Source organism: Melozone crissalis, unplaced genomic scaffold (genome assembly GCF_028551555.1).
Source record: "Melozone crissalis strain CALT ecotype California unplaced genomic scaffold, PUWL_Pcris_2 ptg000107l_1, whole genome shotgun sequence".
NCBI lineage: Eukaryota > Metazoa > Chordata > Aves > Passeriformes > Passerellidae > Melozone > Melozone crissalis.
The window spans coordinates 5982394-6001432 of record NW_026535884.1 but is presented as its reverse complement, the minus strand read 5'-3'; the positions used below and the strand labels follow the sequence as shown (position 1 = coordinate 6001432).

The 19039-nt window shown below is 46.8% G+C and overlaps 1 protein-coding gene across 1 annotated transcript; it reads left to right on the top strand.

Annotated features, from left to right (window-relative positions):
* The first annotated feature begins 5742 nt into the window (after positions 1 to 5742).
* Positions 5743 to 11947, top strand: C1QTNF12 (C1q and TNF related 12). The gene is made up of 8 exons (XM_054292157.1): positions 5743 to 5901; positions 6400 to 6519; positions 7240 to 7351; positions 7758 to 7939; positions 8681 to 8789; positions 9136 to 9226; positions 10464 to 10542; positions 11794 to 11947. The coding sequence occupies exons 1-8, from the start codon at positions 5743 to 5745 to the stop codon at positions 11890 to 11892; spliced, it is 951 nt and encodes a 316-aa protein (XP_054148132.1). The 3' UTR covers positions 11893 to 11947.
* Positions 11948 to 19039: the final 7092 nt, after the last annotated feature.

Sequence of the window (19039 nt, the reverse complement as noted above, 5' to 3'; positions counted from 1 at the left end):
TTAACAGTGAAGATCTTCAGCCAATTTTGACTCCATTGAGTTTTTCATTCAGGATGAGTGGGACTCTGGAATGGGACTCTGGAATGGGACTCTTTGGGTGGAAAATTTGGGATTTTTTGCCCTTCCTGGGTTGTGGTGGGGTTTTGGGTCTTGCTGCTGGTGAGAAGTCAAATTTATTGGTTTTATTGTCCCAAAAATGGGGGTTTGTGTCCCAAAATTCAGCATCTGGGGCTCTGGGGATGGAGGGAACAGTACCTGGGGAGGGAAAAATTCCAGTTTTGGGATGGGAATAACAAAGGAGCTCCTGCAGAGCAGCCGGGTCAGAGGAAAACCCCAAATGTGGTTCCATTTGATTCGGGATTCGTTTTAATTCTTAAAAACCCCAAAATTCCTTTGGGATTCAGGAAATATTTCGCCCCCAACCCCAAAATTCCTTTGGGATTCATCTGCTGAGGTAAGACCTTAAATTTTGTTTAAAACCATCAAAACCCCAGCCCCAATTGTTTTGTTTTTCCCCTAAAAATTTGTTGCATTTAAACCCCAAAATTCCAATTCTTTGGAATTTCCTGGATTTGGGGGAAGATTTGTGGGATCCCTGTGGATTCCAGGATTTGGGAATGGAATTTTTATTCCCATTTTTTGGGGTTGATTTGTGTTTTCCTGGGAATTCAGCTTTTCCCAAAAAAAAGAGAAAAAAACCTCTCCCTCAGGATAAAATCTTGGGATAAATCCTTGAAATTGCAGCTGCAATTCCGTGGATTTAAAAGTTTGGGAATTTTCCCACTGAATCTTTATTTTTAATAAAAATTCCTGGATTTTGGGGGGATTTCCCCTTTTTCCTGGATTTTCCAAGCTCAGAGGAGTGGGAATGGCTGCGTTGTAAAGTGATTTATTCATAATAAAAATCCACAGAAAATCGACTTTTTGGGGAATAAAATTCCATGGGGAAAAAATGGGATTTGGGATATTTCAGTTCATAAATAAAACAATGAAAAATATTCATTTTTCCTGATTGTTTTCCTTTTTTCAGTCGGATTTTCCAGCTTCCCTTGGATGTCTTGGTGTCTTTCCTTCATCATTCATAATTTCTGTAATTCCTTGAAATTTTGGGATATTTTTGGAGCAATCCTGCTGATAATTACTGTTTTTAATTAATATTAAATTATAAATAATAAATTATAATATTATAAACTAGATAGATAATAATTGCAATTATATTAAAATTATATATCTGATTTATTTATAAACAAATTATAAATTATGAATACTTAATAATTTAATTAATAATTACAGGTAATTTAATTATTGATTAATTAATCCTGCCATTTTCATGGGGGAAAAAAATTGGATTTTTAAAGCCAGAAAATCCCATTTCCAGCAGAAAAATCACCAAAAAAGGGTAATTAATTCCATAAAAACTCCAGGAATTCCCAAATTCCTGGAATTTCTTTTGGGAATGAGGACGGCTCATTAGGATTAATTAGGAATTCTTAATTAGCGCCGGAAGCTTTGCCCTGCCGAGTTATTTCCCTTTTGGAGTGGCAGAAATTTGGGAATTTTTTCCATTTTTCCGGGAATTTGGGGTTTTGGGGATCGGCCACGAGGTGGCGCCACCGTGTCGGGAATTGGGGCTGGAGCGGATTTGGGGAATCCTGGAAAATCCTAAACTGGGAACGATCCCAAAATCCCGAAATCCCAGCCTGGGGGCGGCCCTGGGAATGCGGGAATTCCCTGGGGAATATTTTATGGGATTGTCACAAAATCCGGGAATGTTTGGGGCTCTGGGAATGGGGGAATTCCCTGGGGAATATTTTATGGGATTGTCACAAAATCCGGGAATGTTTGGGGCTCTGGGAATGGGGGAATTCCCTGGGGAATATTTTATGAGATTGTCACAAAATCCGGGAATGTTTGGGGCTCTGGGAATGGGGGAATTCCCTGGGGAATATTTTATGGGATTGTCACAAAATCTGGGAATGTTTGGGGCTCTGGGAATGGGGAATATTTTATGGGATTGTCACAAAATCCGGGAATGTTTGGGGTTCTGGGATTCTGGGAATGCCCTGGGAATATTTTATGGGACTAAAATTGGGAAAAGAATTTTTGGGGTGATCTCCAACCCCTCCAGGAGAAAACCATGGATGGTTTGAGATGGGAGGATCCCAAAAATCAGGAAAAGGATTTTGGGGATTATCCCAAAATTGAGAAGAGGATTTTGAAATTGAGAAGAAGATTTTTGGGATGATCCTGAAATTGAGAAGGGGATTTCTGGGATTATCCAAAAATCAGGAAAAGGATTTTTGTGATAATCCCAAAAATTTGGGGATATTCTGGGGGGATTTTTGGGATTTTTCCAAAAAAATCAAGAAAAGGATTTCTGGGATGATTGCAAAATTGGGAAAAGGATTTTTGGGATGATCCCAAATTCGGGAAGGGGATTTTTGGGATTTCCCAGCCTGGGGCTCTGGGAATTCCATCGGTCCCGGGAAGGTCCCGCAGGCGCCGGGGAAGTTCAAAATTATCAACAAATCCCAAAACTGAGCAACAAATCCCGCCTGGAATGTGCTGGGCTGAGCTGCCCTTAACTCCTGCCATGCTGAAGACCTTCCATCGGGACTTTTCCACTTCCTGAATTCCAGGGTTCCATTTCTTCCCGTTCCCCAATTCCATTTTATTCTTTTTTTTCCCTTCCCAAATTCCATTTTTTCCCCCATTTTCTCCTGTCCCCAAATTCCACATTTTTCTGGAGGTGCTGCCAAAAAACCAGGGGAAAAAAAATTGATTTTTCTGGATTTTGGGTTGGGAGTGTCCCGTGCCTCAGTTTCCCCAAGAGCCAGAGTTTTCCTTCCAATACATAAAACTTTTTCTCCTTATCCACAAAACTGGGAAATAAAACAGGGATTCTGCTCTATCCATGCTGAGTTTATCCCGAGGCAGGGATTTCCAGCCCTGCCAGGTGCTCCAAATTCCCAAAAAAAACCCCTGATTTCCCTGGGATAAATTTCCCCCCAAAAAGCTGATTTTCCTGTGAGAAATTTGCAAAACCCTCCTGATTTCCCCAGGATAAAATCCAAAAAATCCTGAATTCCCTGGGATAAAATCGGATTTTGCTGGGATGCGCGGGGAGGGAGCGGGCGCTGATCCCGATCGGGGGCAGTTCCATTATCGGGGAATTTCACGGGATCGTGGAGCGGCGCCTGCAGCTCCTCCTTTTTTTTCCTTTTTTTTTTTTTTTTCCTGTTTTTTTCCTCCTCCTTTTCTGGGAGTTGATGAAAACTCCTCCGGGAAGCCGCGAGGAGCCGGAGCCGCGGCAGGAGCTGCGATTTGGGATCGGAAATTTGGGATTTGGGGTTTGGGATGGGGAACCCGCGCCCTCCTGCCCTCTGACAGCGCCGGGGGCTGCGGGGATTTTTTAGGGAAAAACCGAAAAAAGGAAAAACTTCGGGAAGCTCCACCTGCTCCTGCCGGGCTCGGGAGGTTTCGCTTCCCCCCGCGGAGCTTTTGGGGTGTGAGGAATTTGGGGTTTGGTTTTTGGGGTTTTCTCGGGGGGTGTGAGGACTTTGGGGTTTGGTTTTTGGGGTTTTCTCGGGGGGGTGTGAGGCATTTGTGGTTTGGAATTGCTTTTTGGGATATGTTTTTTGAGGTTTGTTTTTTGGGATGTAAGGAATTTAGGGTTTAGGATTTGTTTTTTGGGGTGTGAGAGGTTTGAGGTTTGGGGTTTGATTTTTGGGGTGTGAGGAATTTGGTTTTTGGGATGTGAAGGATCTGGTTTTGGGAATTGTTTTTTGGGGTGTGAGAGCTTTGGGGTTTGGTGTTGACGGTTTGGTTTTTTTGGGGGATGTAAGGAATTTGGGGTTTGGGATTTGTTTTTAGGGATTTGTGTGAGGGGTTTAATTTTGGGGTGTGAGAGCTTTGGGGTTTGGGATTTGTTTTTTGGGGTGTGAAGAATTTGATTTTGGGGATGTGAAGGATTTGTTTTGAGGGATTTGTTTTTTAGGGCATGAGGGATTTTGGGGAGGGGGGATGTGAGGGGTTTGTTTCTTGGGATTTGAGGGATTTGGTCTTTGGGGTGTGACTGATTTGTTGTATGGGATCTGTTTTTTGGGGTGTGAGAGGTTTGATTTTTGGAGTTTGTTTTTTGGGGGTTTGTTTTTTGGGATGTGAGGGGTTTAGGTTTTGGGATTTGTTTCTTGGGGTGGGAGGAATTGTTTTGGGATGTGAAGGATCTGGTTTTTGGGGTGTGAGGGATCTGGTTTTTTAGATCTTTTTTGGGATCTGTTTTTTGGAGTGTGAGGGATTTTTTGGGGGTGTGAGGGATCTGTGTTTTGGGATCTGTTTTTTGGGGTGTAAGGGTCTGTGTTTTGGCATCTGTATTTTGGGATCTGTTTTTTGGGGTGTAGGGATCTGTTTTTTGGGATCTGTGTTTTGGGATCAGTTTTGGGTGCGAGGCATCTGGTTTTTGGGATCCGTTTTTGGGCTGTGAGGGATTTTTGGGGTGCGAGGCTGGGTCTGTCCCCCCAGGGCCGGCCCGGGATGCCCGCGGTTCCCCCGATCCCGGTTCCCCGCAGCGCCGAGAGCAGCCCGAGGATTTCTCCCGGGAATGGACGGGGCGGTGCCGGGCTCTGAGCCGAGCCTGGCTAAACCCCGCCTGAGCCGGGCTCAGCCCTGCCCCGCAGCTTCCAGCGCCTCCACAACCAGCTTTAAACCCAATCTGGGAGGGTTTAGAGCCTTCAAAACCAGCTTTAAACCAAACCTGGGAGGGTTTAGAGCCTTCAAAACCAGCTTTAAACCCAATCTGGGAGGGTTTAGAGCCTTCAAAACCAGCTTTAAACCAAACCTGGGAGGGTTTAGAGCCTTCAAAACCAGCTTTAAACCCAATCTGGGAGGGTTTAGAGCCTTCAAAACCAGTTTCAAGCCCCATTTCGGGGGGCAGAGTAAAACCAGTTTTAAATCCGATTTGGGGTCAGAAGGGGCTGAGTCAAACCACTTTCAAGCCCCATTTGGGGGTGCTGAGTGCCTTTAAAACCAGTTTTAGGCCGGGTTTAGGGCAGAGCATCTCCTCGCCTCTGGGATTTCTGGGAAGCTCCCACGGACTCAGCTGCATCTCCTGAGGATCCAGAATTCCAAACAAATTCCAAACAAATTCCAAATCAATTCATCTCCGGCTTTTCCACCCCGAGGAGCTGCTTGGAACCTCCTGGAATTTGGATGTTTTTGGACCCAAATCTGCTTGGATCCTTCTAAAATTCTGATTTTTTTTTTTTTTATACAAATCCAGTTGGATCCTTCTCACCTGCTTAATTCTGGATTTATTTTAGAGACAAATCTGGCGTTTTTTGCTCCTGAAGGATTCTCCTCCGGCTCCTGATTCTGACCTGGTTAATTTGGATTTATTTTGGACACAAATCTGGTTTTTTATTGCTGACTGCTTGGATCCTTTTCACCTGCTTCATTCTGGATTTATTTTAGGGACAAATCTGATGTTTTTTTTTTTAATTGCTCCTGAAGGATTTTCCTCCAGCTTCTTGATCCTGACCTGGTTAATTTGGATTTTTTTTGTTTTTTATTGGTACTGGAGCATTTTACCCCTGCCTCCTTGATCCTGACCTAAGAAATTCAGATCTTTTTGGACACAAATCCGATTTTTTTTTGGTCCTGGGCCATTTCCCCCCTGGCTTCTTGACCCTGACCTGGTCAGTTCCAAGTTTTTGGGACACAGATTGGATTTTCCTCGGTGCCACCATGCCAGGCTGGTGGCTGCTGCTGGCGCTGCTGTGCCACCAGCTGTGTCCCCGTGTGGTGACAGCGGCCAGGAGGGACAGGGACAAGGACAGGAGGGGCAGGAAGGAGCACCCAGAGCCCCTGAACACCTCCCTGGCCAACAGCGAGGAGCAGCCCAAGGTGGGTTTGGGATCATTCCTAGAATTATTCTGGATTTATTGGGATTTTCCTGCCTTTTCTGAGCTGATTTCGGGCTCATTTCATCAATTCTCTTTGGTTTTTTATTTAATTTTCATTGTTCTCCATGTTGGGAACAGCAGAGAACTCCCAAGGTGGATTCTGGGATCGTTCTCAGAATGATCCATTTTTCCATCCCCTGAACATCTGGGTGGGTTTTCCATGGAATTTTAGGGGATTATCAGGGAATGGGAGTCCCAGCAGTTGCAAAAAGATCTCTGAGGGACTCAGAAAAAAAATCTGAGGAATTTTCAGAGCTATTGGCTCCTCCTGGTCCCTCAGTGTCCTCCAAAAGCAGCACCACCAGCCCAGGCTGGATTTTTGGGACCCCTGAGGCCGATGTCCATCATCCTTGTCCTGGTGTGTCCCCAGCTCCTGGGCTGGATTTCTGGGAGCCCCTGAGCTCCGTCAGTGCATGATCCTTGTCCTGGTTGTCCCCAGCTGCTGGAGGCTGCAGATGCACGGCTCACAGACCCCCACAGGACCTGGATCTCCTTCGTGCACCGCCCGGACGACGGCAGCAACTCCAAGAGGAGATGCAAAGGCAAAGACAAGAAATTGGTAGGATTTGCACCCTATGTGTCCCAGTTTCCTTCCTGCCGCTCATCCTCAAGGTTCCACATTTTCCCAGCTCAAAGAGTGCTGAATTTCTTTTTTTTTTTTTTGTTTATTTTCTCAATTTTTGAGAAATTTGAGCCTTCTTTCCTCAGCAGATGAGATGTGGGAATTTTAAACCAGCCACTCCCGAACTGAGCCTTTCTTGTCCCTCAAATTGAGCCTTTCTCATCTCTCAAATTGAGCCTTTTTTAGGTTATTTTCCCACTCATTAAAAGTAAAATCAGTATTTTTTTCCCCTTCCAAGAGATAAAGTCCAAGTATCCCAAAGGATCAGTTAATCAAGGTGTGGACAAGTGGTTTATTTCAAATTAATGAGCTGAGTGACAGCTCATTAATCACGTGGCACTTTTCATCTGCTGCTTGGACAATCTTGGATTCTTTTAATTATTTTAATTATTTGAGGAATTTTTTGCATCCTCTGAACGTCTGGGCATCTTTTCCGTGGAATTTTAGAGGTTTATCAGAGGAATGGGAGTCCCAGCAGCTGGAAAAAGATCTCTGAGGGACTCTCAGAATTCTTGGCCCTTCCTGATCCCTCAAGAATCCTCCAAAAATTATCAGGAATTTTCTGGGAACAACCCCCCTCACATTGCTAATGTTCCTGTAGGATTTTCTGCAATTCCCAGGTTTTAATCCCAAATTTTCCTTTGTTTGTTCCCTCAGCGAGGCCTGGTGGGGCCTCCGGGGCCTCCTGGTCCTCAGGGACCTCCAGGAGCTCCTGGGGCTGAAGTCACCAGGGAGGTTCTTCTGCAGGAGTTCAAGGAGATCTTAAAAGGTAAAAGATTTTAAAAAGTCAAAGATTTCCAGAGGATATTCAATGTAAAGGGTGTTAAAGCCGGAGGAGCTTTGTTTTGGTGAAGAACCATGAACCAAAATGGCGACCAAAATTGTTCCCCCAGTGCTGCTGGGCTTTAATTGGAGATCCACGTGCAGAATTCCAGGCACACATTAGTGGCTTCATAGGCCAGGCCCTTAAATGAAGATTTTATTTCCTTTTATTTCATTTTATTCCTCTTTTCCCCTCAGAAATCATCAAGCACAGGGCCTCACTGGTCCTTTTGGCCCACCCCAGCCAGCTGCCTCTGCTAAGTCAGGCCCTTAATGAAGATTTTATTCAATTTTATTCCATTTAATTTCATTTTATTCCATTTTATTTCATTTTATTTCCCTTTTCCCCTCAGAAGCCATGGAGCACAGGGCCTCCCTGGCCATCTCAGCCCAGCCCAGCCAGCTGCCCCCGCTGCTGCTGTCCCTGGAGGAGGTTCCCTCGCAGCGGCGCGTGGAGGAGGCGTTCCACTGCAAGCTCAAGGGCCAGGTGCTGGTGGACAAGAAGACCTTGGTGGAACTCCAGAATTTCCAGTCGGTGAGGAACTCCAGCCTCATCCTGCTGGGGATCAGCTCCAGGGCTCTGTGGGGCTTCTGCTCAGCCCAGAGACTCCTCTGGGGCTGAAAGGAAGAGACAAATCCATGAGAAGGTGTCCAAAGGAGGCCACAGGTGGATCCACCTTGGATCCCCTTTTAAAATCTGATATTCCACAGGTTCTATCCTTGATGGATCCACCTGGGATCCCCTTTTTAAATCCATGATCCCAGAGGTTCTGCCACTGATGGATCCACCTGGGATCCCCTTTTAAAATCTAATATCCCAGAGGTTCTGCCACTGATGGATCCACCTGGGATCCTCTTTTAAAATCCACCATTCCATTATTTCCCAAACTTTTGGCAGCCTAGCTTGGCAGCCAGGCAGGATCAGCCCTGAGGCATGGGCAGGGCTGGAGGGAGAGCTGCTGCCTCATTAATTAGCAGGGAAAATGGGACTAATTAAGCCATCCCAGCAGTGGGCTGCTGCTTCCTTTGCCTCAGGCATGAGGTGCCCAATTCATTCCTGATTTTTCCTGGCTGGGAGCTGCTGTGGGAGGCTCTGGGTGCCAAACTGGCACCACAGCCAGGGACAAGAAGAGTCGGGTTTGGGCTTGTGCCCTCTGGGAAAGGGGAATGCAGAGCCAGAGCAGAGCAGGGATTTGGGATCAGCACAGGGATTCAGGATCAGCACAGGGGTGGATTTGGGCTCAGCCCAGGGCTCAGCCCTGTTCTCTCTCCACAGCCCGTGGCCAAGGGCGCATTCCTGCGGGGCTCGGGGCTGAACCTGGCCACTGGGCGCTTCACTGCCCCCGTGGGTGGCATCTACCAGTTCTCAGCCAACATCCACATTGGTGAGTGCTACCCCAGGGAGCCCAAACCCCCAGAGAACCCCTGGAGAATCCCCAGATATTCCAGAGGTTCTGCCACTGATGGCCCGTGATGGATCCCCATTTTAAATCTGATATTCTGGAGGTTGTATCCCTGATGGATCCACCCTGATGGATCCCATTTTAAATCTGATATTCCAGAGGTTCTGCCCTGACGACCAGTGATGGATCCACCTTGTATGCATTGCCTTTGGCTCCATCAGATAAGGAGGAACCCTCTGGCACCTCCTGCAGCCATCCCAGGGCTGCTGATGTCCCTCAAACCCCAGAATTTGTGGGATTTCTGACATTTTCCCTCTGTTTCTCCCAGACCACAGCGAGCTGAAGAGCAAAGTGCAGCTGCGGGCGCGGGACAGCGTGCGGGTGCTGATCTGCATCGAGTCCCTGTGCCACAGACACACGTGAGGCACCCCAGGGGCACTCAGGGGACTCCTTCCCTCTGCTTTTCCACATTTCTGAACATCTCAGCCAACTTTGGAAGATGAAGTTCACCAAAAGTGGATTTTATGGCATAAATTATTTTTTTGTGTCCCGGGGGAGGCTCAGGGGAATTTTGGGAGCTTCTCCAGCAGAGGGCAAAGCTGTGGCTCTGTCCTTGGCCCCAGACCCCAAATGCCTGCCCAGGTTTATTTTAATGCCCTGCCCTGAGCTCCTCCAGAAATCCACAGGTCCGGAAATCAGGGTGACTTTGGGACAGATCCCAGAGCAATCAGCGTGGATTTGGGATATGTCCCAGAGCAGTGGCAGTGATCTGGATGGATTTGGAACAGATCCCTGAGGATGGATTTGGGACAGATCCCAGATCCCTCAGGATGGGTTTGGGACAGGTCCCTCAGGATGGGTTTGGGACACGGATTTGGAGCAGGGATTTGGGGCAGGTCCCAGATCCCTCAGAATGGGTTTGGGACAGGTCCCTCAAGATGGGTTTGGTGCAGGGATTTGGGGCAGGGATTTGGGACAGGTCCCAGTCCAGGCGCGCGTGGCTGGGACAGACGGACGGAGCCGGCAGCAGCGCTGGGAGCCTGCCTGGACACATTCCCTGTGGAATTTCCTGGGAATGCCAGCCCTGACTCACCCATCCATCCATCCATCCATCCATCCATCCATCCATCCATGGGGCTGGAAAGGCCCCGGGCTTTGGGACGAGCCCCGGAAGCTCGGGAGGAGCAGGGGAGGGCTGGGGCAGGACCTGACACAGCCTCACCTGAGCGGCTGCCAAGGGCTCCAACCTCTCCTTTCTCCTGGGAAAAACTCGCTGGGACTTGCTGGGATTCATCACAGGGAAAAATATCATTAATAAAAATTAGGAAAGGAGTTGGTTTAATTGGGAAAACAAGGAAAAGCCAGGATTAAAACTGAGTTTAACTGGGTTTGTGCTGAGTGGCAGGTGCCAAGGGACTCCCACTTGCTATTTTTGCTGGAAAAAACATGTTGGGACTTGCAGGGATTCATCACTGGGAGAAAAATAATTAAAAAAAAAAAAAAAAGGAGGAAAAGGGCTGATTAAATTGGGAAAATAAGGAAAAACAATGATGGGCAGGAACCAGCCAGGCTTAAAACTGAGTTTAACTGGGCTGAGCAGGTGCCAAGTGGCTTCAACTTTTCATTTTTTTAATCTGTTTATTTCTTATTTTTTAGGTCCTTGGAAGTCATTGCTGGCCTGGAAAGCAACAGCAAAATCTTCACTGTTTATGTCCATGGCTTGCTGCAGCTGCAGGTGAGGCCCTGAAAATTGGGAATTTCTGCCCCAAATCTCTGGGCAGGACATGGAATTATTTCCTGGACTCTCCTTGGAATTCCAGGAAATAAATAGCAAATAAATAATTATATAACAAACAAACAAATAAATAGATAATAGCAATAATTATAATGTTAAAATTAATAATTATTAATAAATAATAACTAACTAAATAAATAATTAAATAGTTGCAATTAAATAATATTTAAATAATAAAATCCCCCTTTTTTCCTACATTTAAAGGAGGGAAATTCCTCACCTGGGACAACAATGAATTGAAATTCCATTCCCAACAGGATTTCTCTGGAATTCCATTCCAAATGGGATTTCATGGGAATTCCATTCCCCATGGGATTTCCCCCCTCGCAAGAGGGGCTCTGAAGCCACTTCGCCCAAAAAGACACCAGGGCAGGAAAGATTTTTTGGAAAAAAAACCAAAAAACCCCAGACCAAATTCCTTCCAAAGCCACAAAAATTCTTCCACGTCATCAGCTCGGCCCCAGACTTGGTCTGAATTCCTGCTGGGAATTTCAGGTTTCTGTGTGCCAGGCTCTGACCCCCAGGAGAGCACTGCACCAACCTGGGGCCCAGGAGAAGCTTCCAGAAGGGAATGGTGGAACTGGGATTGTGGGTGTGGGGTTTGGATAGAAGGGTGAGATGTCACAGGGTGGGAAACTCAGAGTTTGGGGTTTTAGAGTATGGAAATATCTGTAGAGCAAGATGGAGGTTTTAGGGTGGTGGCTGGTCCTTCTCCTTCTCCTTTTTCTCCTTCTCCTTTTTCTCCTTTTTCTCCTTTTTCTCCTTTTTCTCCTTCTTCACCTTTTCCTTTTTCTCTTTCCCCTTCTCTTCCTCCTCCACCTCCATGGGTTTGGGTGGTTTTGTGTAATTGGATAAAAACTCCACATTGCAGGCCATGGGTGGTTGGTTATTGGTTAAAAGTAAAAATAATTTGGGTGTCATTTCTTAATTAGACACTTTATCCTTAAAAGGCCTTCTAGATAGAGAGACAGGGCTCCATTTTTTGGTGAAGTGCTGCAGAACTCACAGTTTGTAGGACCATAATACAGATAAGAACTAACAAACATCTGAGTCCTAACAAGAAACTCCATCTCTCACATTTAATCCCAGCCCTGGCTGAAAAAGAAGCTAAAACTCAACAGATTCCTGCTGGTGGGAGGGATTTTTCCCTGTTTTCCCTGCAGAAACTCCCATTTTCCCATTTCCCTGCAGGCTGGCCAGTACACCTCCATCTTCGTGGACAACGGCGCCGGCGCCACCGTCACGGTCCAGCCGGGATCTGATTTCATGGGAATGCTGCTGGGAGCCTAGCAGCGAGGATGGCACCCCAAAATCCCCCAAATTCCCAAATTCCTGCCTTTTGGACTGAAAATAACCCCCTCACTTTAACCTTGAAACTGCTCCCTGCTCCTGCAGAATTTGAGTTCATCCCCAGCTCCTCCAGCTTTGCTTCCAGAAGTTGCTGCTGATTTTTGAGGTCCTCACCAACTTGTTCTTCATCAGAATTCTGCCTTTTATCCTCTTTTTACCCAAAAATCCCTTGGAATATTTAATTTGTGCTTCACCAGGCGCTCACAGAGCAGCACGCTGACTTTGGGGCTCGTTGTGTTGTAATTTGATTATTTCACTGTAGCACTTGTAACCAGCACGGGTTTGGGGGTTTTTTTGGGATTGATTTGGGTTTTGTTTTGGGTTGGAAATGAAGGATTGAGATGGGAAATATCAGAAATAAATCAGTGACTCTTTTCTGTGCGGTGGGGAGGAAGGGGACAAGGATTTCCCAGCAAAATTGCTTTTGCCGGGGGTTGGGAATGGTTTGGATCCTCTCCCAGGTTCAGATTTGGGTGTATTTGACCAGGAAAATGTTGAATTTTCCTACAATCCAAGGCTTGAACTCTTTTATATCCTTTATATCAAAATAAAATTATATATTATAATTATATATATATAATATATATAATTATGTCTCTAATTATATATTTTCTAAATATAATTATATATATTTTATATTGTTCAAAAATATATAATATATATGATTATATTTATATATATGGTTTTCCATAGTTTATATAGACAGTTTTCCCAGTTTATTTATTCACTCTCCCTCAATCCTGGAATCCCAAACTCTCCCTCAGTCCCAAAATCCCAAACTTTTCCTCAATCCCAGAATCCCAAACTCCCCCCCATTCCCACCCCAGCCCCATTCCCGGGTCCATCCCATGGGTTTATCCCGCTCAGGACCCCAAAGGAGGAGCGGGGATTTTGGGATTTTTTGGGAATCTCTGGAGTCCCCTGCCGTCCCCCCTGCCCCAAACCCCCCGTGCTGAGCAGTTCCCTGTCCCACCCCGTTTATCACATCCTGGCATCGCAGATTTTTGTTTGAGTCCCGTTTTTTTCTGGCTCCAGGAGCTCTGGGAGTCAGGAATTTAAATTGGTGTTCGCAGAGGAATGCGGATTTGGGTGCCAAAACCCCGATATCGTCTGTCTGGCACCTCCAGGGCAGGTGATTCCCGGGGAAAAATGGGAATGTTGGGCTGGGATTGGCACAGCCTGCAGCCCTGGGGGCTTCTCCTGCTCTCCCAGCACAGGGAAAAAGGGAATTTCCAGGATTTTCCAGGATTTTTCTGCTGTTCCTCCCTCCCTGCCCATGCCCAGTGGCTGTGGAGTCATTGAAGCTGGAAAAATCTGGGAGAAATCTTTAATTCTCTTCCCCCCTCCCTGTCCCGAGTGTTTGGGAGCTGACCTGTGGGATTGCGATGTGGGATGAGGAATTTTGGGGATTGGGAAGGGCAGATTCCAAAGGGGAATCCAGGAAAATCAGGGAGCTGCTGATCCTGTGAAAGCAGGAAGGACCAGTAAAACATGGCATTTTTATGTTTTTTTTTCTATGGAATGCTTCCTCGGGGATATTTCCCGGGGAATCAGGGATTGTAGCCCTCAGAAGTGCAGGAATGCTCCCAAAATTCCCATTTTTATTTTTTTTTCAGGAGCTGTTTTCTTTTCCTCCCAGGTTTTGATTTCTTTTGTCACTTTGATCTGCAGACCAAGAGCGGGAGGGGATGGAAGGTGAGAGGCGGTCACGGGATATTGAATTCCCAAAAAAAAAAAAAAAACATGGAAAGGGCAAAAAAAATGGGAAAGGAAAAGTGAAAAATGAAAATCTGAGAGGGACGGAGCAGGGGGGGCTGTGGGCATTCCATGGGATATTTTGGGAATTTTTCACTCTGTCCCCAAAAACTGGGACACGATTCCAGAGCTGGAATTCCACTTTTATCCCTGGGTGTGGCTGGGACTGGGAGAGATCCATGGAAAATTCTGGTCCTGGAACTTCCAGAGATTCTGGGTCCGAATTTGGGTGGATTTTGGGGGAATTTGGAGTTTTCTGTGTGGATTTCAGGGAGTTTGGGGTTTTCTGGATCCAAATCCATGCAGATTTTGCCAAGTTTGGAGTTTTCTGTGTGGATTTTAGGGAATTTGGAGTTTTGGGGAGCTTGGAATGTTTTGGGTCCAAATCCATGCGGATTTTGTTAAGTTTGGCGTTTTCTGGGTGGACTCTGGGGAATTTGGAGTTTTCCGTGTCCAAATCCAGGTGGAATGTGGATTTTGGGCAGTTTGGAGTTTTCTGCATGAATTTTGGGGAGTTTGGATTTTTCTGTGTGGATTTTGGGGCACTTTGGAGTTTTCAGTGTGGATTTGAGGCAGTTTGGAGCTCTCTGGTGAATTTTGGGACTCTGGATTAGATCCCTTTCCCTCCCCCCTGCAGGAGCCGCTCCCCCGGACAACTCCGAATCTCGGGAACCACAGATTTGAGCAACTTTTGGGAATCTCCTCCTTTTTTCCATCATTTCCACCAAAACCCGCCAGCCTGGGCACGGAGCCAGCAATGAAATAATCCCAATTTTCTTTGGGAACGGCTCGAATTCCCTGCAGGCGCCACATCCCTGCCCGGGGGGTGGGATCCTGCTCGCCTGGCTGGGCTGGAGCCGGGATTTCCCACTTTTCCCCTCCTTTTCCCCCCTTTCCCCCCCTCCTTTCCTCCTCCTTTTTTCCTCCTTTTCCCTTTATTTTCCCCCTTATTTTCCCCCTCCTGTCAATCCCAGCTTTTCACTTTTCCCAGAATTTTTTCCTGGCTCCCAGTGAAAATTCCCAATTGTTTGGGATCAAGCCTGTGGACAGGGGAAAGGGATGGGGTGGGAAAAAATAAAAATCCCTCCAAAAAAAAAAAAAAAAAAAAAAACAAACCAAAAAACCAGGATAAACCCCCTTTTCCAAACTTCCAGCATTTTTTCTCCTTGGAGAGGGAAGCTGGGGGAGAGCAGAGGCTGCAAATCTTGGGAAGGATTAGGGTTTGACTCGGGCTCCAGGAATGTAAATGTGTCTGGCTCCATCCTGGCTGCAAATTCCTGCCTGGAGCCCGGGCCCAGCCTTTGTTTGCCCACCCTGGATGGGCTGGGAGTGCTCAGACTGGGACTTGGGAGGGGCCAAACTGGGATCTGGGAATGGTCAGAGTGGGATTTGGGAATGGTCAAACTAAGATCTGGGAGTGTTCACATTGGGATTTGGGAATGGTCAAATAATTGGGATTTGGGAATGGTCAAACTGGGATTTGAGAAGGGTCAGACTGGGATTTGGGAATGGTCAGAGTGGGATTTGAGTAGGGTCAAACTGGGATTTGAGAAGGGTCAAATAATTGGGATTTGGGAATGGCCAAACAGGGATCTGGGAGTGTTCACATTGGGATTTAGGAGTGGTCAAATAATTGGGATTTGGGAATGGCCAAACTGGGATTTGGGAATGCTCAAATAATTGGGATTTGGGAATGCTCAAATAATTGGGATTTGGGAGCGCTCAAACTGGGATTTGGGAATGCTCAAATAATTGGGATTTGGGAATGCTCAAATAATTGGGATTTGGGAGCACTCAAGCTGGGATTTGGGAATGGTCAAATAACTGCGATTTGGGAATGGTCAAATAACTGCGATTTGGGAACGGTCAGACTGGGATTTGGGAGAGGTTTTGGTGCTGTGGAGGAGATTTGGGGGCAGCAGGAGCAGTTGGGGGTAAAATTGTGGTGATTTCCTTTCTTTTCTCTTCCTTTCCCTTTCCCCTTTCTCTTATCCCTCATCAAGCCCAAATATTCAGCACCTTAAAGATTAATTTTTAATTAAAAATCACCTTTTAGGGATGCTTTTTCCCTTAGGTTTTAACAATTCCCACACCAGAATAAGGCCGGGATGTGCTCCCAAATCTGCTCCCAAATCCCCCTGTCCTGCAGGAGTGAATCCACACAAAATCCAGGTGTGAATTCCCAAATATTGACCTGTGTGTGTGCAAATCCCAAGTGGAAAAATTCCCGCTGGGGAAGGAGCCAGAGCTCCCAGGGAAGGGAGATGAAGGGATCTGTCAAGTGGAATTCCAGGAGAAGTGGAAATTGCCAGAAATGGAGAGTCTGGAATGTGTCTAAATAAATATTCCCTGCTGGGTGTTTATTTTGTCTGGAGGTTCCTGTTCAGGGTTGCAAATCCCTGCCTTGGGGTTCTCCAGGGAATGAAGGTGGATTTGGATTTGTCTGCTGCAGATCTTCCCCTCATTCCCTGCAGGATGAGGCTGGAATTGTGCTGGGATGCTGTGGGATCACCCCTGGAATCCCAAAAGGATTCAGCTGGGATGGAATTCCAGGGTTCCTCCTCCCCTTCCTCAGGGAAGCAGCTGAGAATCCTTGGAAAAGTGTCCAGGTGGGATTTAAATCCCTGCCTTGGGATTCTCCAGGGAATCCAGGACTTGGCATTGTCCTGAAATGGATCTGGGGATTTTTCTGCTGCAAATCTTTCCTTCATTTCCCCATTCCCTTCTGGGATGAGGCTGGAATTGTGCTGGGATGCTGTGGGATCACATCCAAGTCCAGCTGCTCCATTTGTTTTCCAGGATTCTCTGCCTGGATAAAAACCCCAAAATTCCCTCAAAAAATCCCACTTCGGGAGCACAAATAATTGATCATTGTATTAATAATAAATCCCAATATTTGGGTTTATTCCCCAAGGCTTTATGTTTATTCCTTTCCTTCCACACCTTTGGTTTTCCTGAAGGAATCCCTTTTTCTTTTTGGGATGTTTTGTGGGTTTTGGGGGTTTTTTTTGGTGGAATTTTGGGGGCTTTTAAAGATTTTCTTTCTGATTTTCAGCTCATTGCTCAGTGCTCCCACCAGGACACATTTCCTGGTTTTCTTGGATTTCCTGGATGGAATTCCAAGCTGTTTTCTCCCATCTGGAATCCAGACACCCACAGCAGATGTTCCCACTAATCAGAGCCTTCCAGATGTTCCCACTAATCAGAGCCTTCCAGATGTTCCCAGCCTTGGGATATTTGTCTTACACAGGCAAAATCCCAAAAATTCCCCTCCAAATCCCAAATCCAAGAGGGAAACACCATCCCTGGGACTGAATGTGTCTTCCTAAGGGATCTTGGAGCCTTTTCCCAGTGGATCATGGAGTCTTTTCCCAACAGATCACAGCCCAGTTCCCCAATGGATCCCAGCCCCATTTCCCAATGGATCACAGCTGCTTTCCCAAATAGATCATGGAGCCTTTTCCTAATGGATCCCAGGATCCCAGCCTCATTTCCCAATGGATCCCAGTCCCATTTCCCAATAGATCCCAGCCCTTTCTCCAAATGTTAGGAAAATTAATCCACATAAAACCAAAAGACTCTGTCTCCTTTTTGGACACAAACCTCTGATGTTTGTGGACTGATTTTTCCTAACACAATAGATCCCAGCCCCCTTTCCCATTGCAGCCCAGCCCCTTTTCCCAATGAATCTCAGTCTCATTTCCCAATGGATCCCAGTCCCATTTCCCAAATGGATCATGGAGCCTTTTCCCAATGGATCCCATTCCCATTTCCCAACGGATCCCGTTCCCATTTCCCAGTTCTGGGAACGTCCCAGGCGCAGGAACCCCGGCGATCCCAGTCCCATTCCCATTTCCCAGTTCTGGGAAGGCCCAGGCGCAGGAATCCCGGTAATCCCAGTCCCATTCCCATTTCCCAGTTCTGGGAAGGCCCAGGCGCAGGAATCCCGGTAATCCCAGTCCCATTCCCATTTCCCAGTTCTGGGAAGCCCCAGGCGCAGGAACCCCCGGCGATTCCAGTCCCATTCCCATTTCCCAGTTCTGGGAAGGCCCAGGCGCAGGAACCCCGGCGATCCCCGTCCCATTCCCATTTCCCAGTTCTGGGAAGGCCCAGGCGCAGGAATCCCGGTAATCCCAGTCCCATTCCCATTTCCCAGTTCTGGGAAGGCCCAGGCGCAGGAACCCCGGTAATTCCAGTCCCATTCCCATTTCCCAGTTCTGGAAGGCCCAGGCGCAGGAACCCCGGCGATCCCAGCCCCAGGAGGGCCCAGGGTGATCCCTGCTCGTGCTGCCGTTCCCTGGGAATGCCGAGCCCCCCTGGATGCCATTCCCCGCTGCCAGCGCGGCGCGGGTGGGACGGAGCCCGGCTGGAACGGCGTCAGCCGCTTTAATTCCCTAATAACAGCTCTGCCCTCCAGCCAGGCTGGAGCCATCGCCCGCAGCAGCCCCTGGCATGAAAAACTCCTCTGTGTCTGTGACACTGGGGCCTTTGATGGAGCAGCCCGGGACGGTTTCAGCAGCGGGGATTAGATATCCCAAATATCCCAATTAGTGCAGTTCACAATTTGTGACAATTAGCTGGTCCCTCTCCAACATTCCCCAAGTCCCCATCCTTGCAGGAGGAGGAGGGAGGCAGCAGCGGGAGGATGCTGCAGAGATTGTTTTGGGGATGGTGAGGATAAATGGGAGGTTAAATCCACTTCCCAGCCAGAATGTCCCATCTCAGTGTGATGGAAAAATGGAATTTTGGGATTCTGGTTTGCAAACGGCAAAGGAAAAGAGGCTGGATCTGCATAAATTTGCCCAAGAAATTTATATTATATTATATTATATTATATTATATTATATTATATTATATTATGTTATGTTATGTTATGTTATGTTATGTTATGTTATATTATGTTATGTTATATTATGTTATATTATGTTATATTATATTATATTATGTTATATCATATCATATCATATCATATCATATTGAATTCATTAATTTGTATTCTATATCCTGCCCAAGCCCCCAAACACAGGATTTTCCCTCTCAATTCCCACTTCTTTGTGGGAATGAGAGGAAAAAAGCTCTAACAGGGAGTTTTGAGTCCCAAAATGTCCAAGGGGAAGCACAGGAATGTTAAAATTCTCCTCAGCTCTGACTGGAAAGCCAGGTGGGTTCATGGCTGTGCTCTTGAGGGTCCCAATCCCTGCTAAATTTGGGAATCAAAGGTTGGAAAAGCCCTTTAGGATTCTAAAAACCACCTGGGTGCTGTTGTTCCCCAGGGCAGCTACAAAAAAAATTCTCCTTTCCCTGGATTGTTCTGGATTTGCCCAGAAAAATG